The sequence below is a fragment of the Amphimedon queenslandica genome, unplaced genomic scaffold, assembly GCF_000090795.2.
Source record: "Amphimedon queenslandica unplaced genomic scaffold, v1.1 AMPQUscaffold_13255, whole genome shotgun sequence".
NCBI classification, from domain to species: domain Eukaryota; kingdom Metazoa; phylum Porifera; class Demospongiae; order Haplosclerida; family Niphatidae; genus Amphimedon; species Amphimedon queenslandica.
The window spans coordinates 40,365-42,892 of NW_003546509.1; the positions used below are offsets into that span (position 1 = coordinate 40,365).

At 36.1% G+C, this 2,528-nt stretch overlaps 2 protein-coding genes across 2 annotated transcripts in view; both read right to left on the reverse strand.

Annotated features, from left to right (window-relative positions):
• Nucleotides 1–580, reverse strand: part of LOC109584014 (iduronate 2-sulfatase-like) — a 2,987-nt gene extending 2,407 nt beyond the window's left edge. Inside the window, exon 1 of the mRNA XM_019999572.1 lies at nucleotides 3–580. Within this exon, the coding sequence (XP_019855131.1) occupies nucleotides 3–572 (570 nt within the window). The 5' untranslated portion in view covers nucleotides 573–580. The remainder of the gene's footprint in view (nucleotides 1–2) is intronic.
• Nucleotides 581–1,974: 1,394 nt separating this feature from the next.
• LOC105313645 (iduronate 2-sulfatase-like) lies at nucleotides 1,975–2,490 on the reverse strand. The gene has a single exon (XM_011407234.1). It carries the CDS (start codon nucleotides 2,488–2,490, stop codon nucleotides 1,975–1,977), a length of 516 nt encoding a protein of 171 aa, XP_011405536.1.
• Between the last annotated feature and the right edge of the window lie 38 nt (nucleotides 2,491–2,528).

Genomic DNA, 2,528 nt, shown 5'->3' on the forward strand with positions numbered 1-2,528 from the left:
TGTAAAACTGATACAGCATTATCAGCTAATTTACCATCTTGTAAGTAGTTGTCTGGCTGATCAAAGTCATACCAAGCTGCATGCTTAGCAATGCTAACATTTTGATCAGCATGAAAGTAAGGCAGACCTTCTGGACTCCAGGAATATGCTTCATCATCATTGCCACTTGGAGGCCCTGGATGGAACAGTTTACCCATACCAATAGATATGTATCCATTTTCTTTAAAGTATTGAGGAATAGTGGTACCATTGGTAGAGTCGGGTACTGTACGCCAGTACTCATCATTAGCGATCTTCCACACATGATTGGTATCTGGCCTACGTCCTGTTAGTAGTGAAGCTCGTGATGGTGAACAAACTGCTATCTGACAGTATGCTCTTTCAAACAGCATTGATTTGGAGGCTAGGTTATCAATGTTAGGACTTTTGATGAAATCAAATCCATAAGCATTAAGCTCTGGCCTCAAGTCATCAACTGCAATGAAAAGGACATTCTTTTTCTGAGCATTAGTGGCTAGGATGAAGCTTACAAGAAGAAAGAGCAGAGATGAAGAAAACTGCTGCATTGCCATGACCTCAAATTAATGAATTATGTCAAATAGATTTATTAGCTTTATTCATTGATATAGCTAGTTCTAATAATCATAATCAATAATTGCATTAAAAATTTTAATGCAGTATTATTTGAAGAAGAACTTTTCTCAAACCAGCTTGTTCCAGTATTTTATACAGTTCTTCCACAATCTGTTTCATTTCTGCTTTTTTAGCTGATTTGATAATTTTGTCATGAAAGAAGTTAGATGGAGTAGAATGATCATAATATTCACTACGCCACATATCATTGAAGTCTGATTTGGAACTGTCACAATCAAATTTTTACCACTCAGTGAAATGATACTTGTCACCACATATTGTATATCCCATCAGATTTTCCCTATGTTCATTTAGTTCAAATGGGACCTGGTATTTGGGTAGCTTTACAAGCCAGACAATTCTCCAGCCTACAGTGATTGCGGTGGTGGGGAATGATCTGGCTTGTAAGACTAGTATTTGGGGGAGACCATCAAGTGGTCTTGCATACTGCGAGAAAGATGCTTTCTTCCATTCCATGCTTAGTTTTATAGTAAAGGGGCAACACTAAAACCCTTTACACAAGCAATGGACTTGGCACTACCTATTTTGAAGCAAATTTAAAAATTCATAAAATAATTCAATTTTGATTAGAATGAGTTATACAACATGCTGTACATGCTGTACATGTACTTGGCATGTACATGCTGTCTTCACTAATGGAGGAACTAAGCCTAATATTATACCTGAGAAAGCTTCATTACTATTTAGTATCAGAAGTATGAAATTGCACAATCTTAAACAATTCTATAGCAAAGTAAGGATTGCTGTTGAGCTGCTGCCAAAGCTATTGGTTGTACTGTTAGCATCAAAGAGACTGATGAAACTTATACTAATCTTCATTCTAACCCAATCCTTGCAAACCTCTATTGTGATAGAACACGTTTGAGTGCCACCACTTTAGCTCTGACTTGCATTGGTGTACTCAAAGGAGAAGAAGATCTGGTGAAAAGATTAAAGAGGAATTATAGAACAAAAATCATTGAATATGTTCATTTAACCAATTCAATTAATAATATTTGCTGAAGTTAAAATACACGTCAGAGTACTTTCTAATGCAGTGCACATTTGGCCTAACATATTCCTTTAGTTTAGATAGTGCTGTGCCTTGTAAATCTTATGGCAGAATGTTATTTGTTCATCGACTCTTGATCTTTGCTGTAACTTAAAGGTAATACAACTCTGTATTAAATTCATTTACTAGATTCATACTCAATCATGTAATTGCAGTTTTGAGTAATTAAAATTTTTAAACCTAAATTTATTTTAGCATAGTGAAGCTAATTTTTTTTAGAGTTATTATAACAGCTGTAAAAAATTCAGCAAACACTATTTGAAGTAATGTCAATATCTATTTTTAGGAGGAAGAGCATGCCTCCAGCCAGCTTGAAGCATTTTACGCAACTCTTCAACAGTGTCTTTCATTTCTGGTTTATAAGCTAAGTTGGCATTTTCATCATTAAATAAAGTAGTTGGAGTTGAATGATCGTAAAGTTCAGTGCCCCACGTGTCAGTGAAGTTTGGTTTGGAAGTATCACGATCAAATTTGTACCATTCAGTGAAACGATACTTGTCAACACGCATTGTATATCCCATCACATTCTCCCCATGTTCATTTCCTGCAAATGGTGGTTTGCCAGGAATTTGTTTAAGCCCACTAATAGGTCTTGGATACTGTGAGAAAGATGCCTTCTTCCATTCCATTGTTGGATTCTTTAGTAAAGGGGCCACACTACTACCCTCTACACAAGCAATAGACTTGGCACTATTCTCAGTACACATTGGAGGTACATCTATTCCTGATAGTTCAGTCAGTGAAGGGAATATGTCAATCAGTTCAACAAGTGCATCAGTTCTCATTCCAATATCAGTTACACCAGGAACATGAAGGATGAATG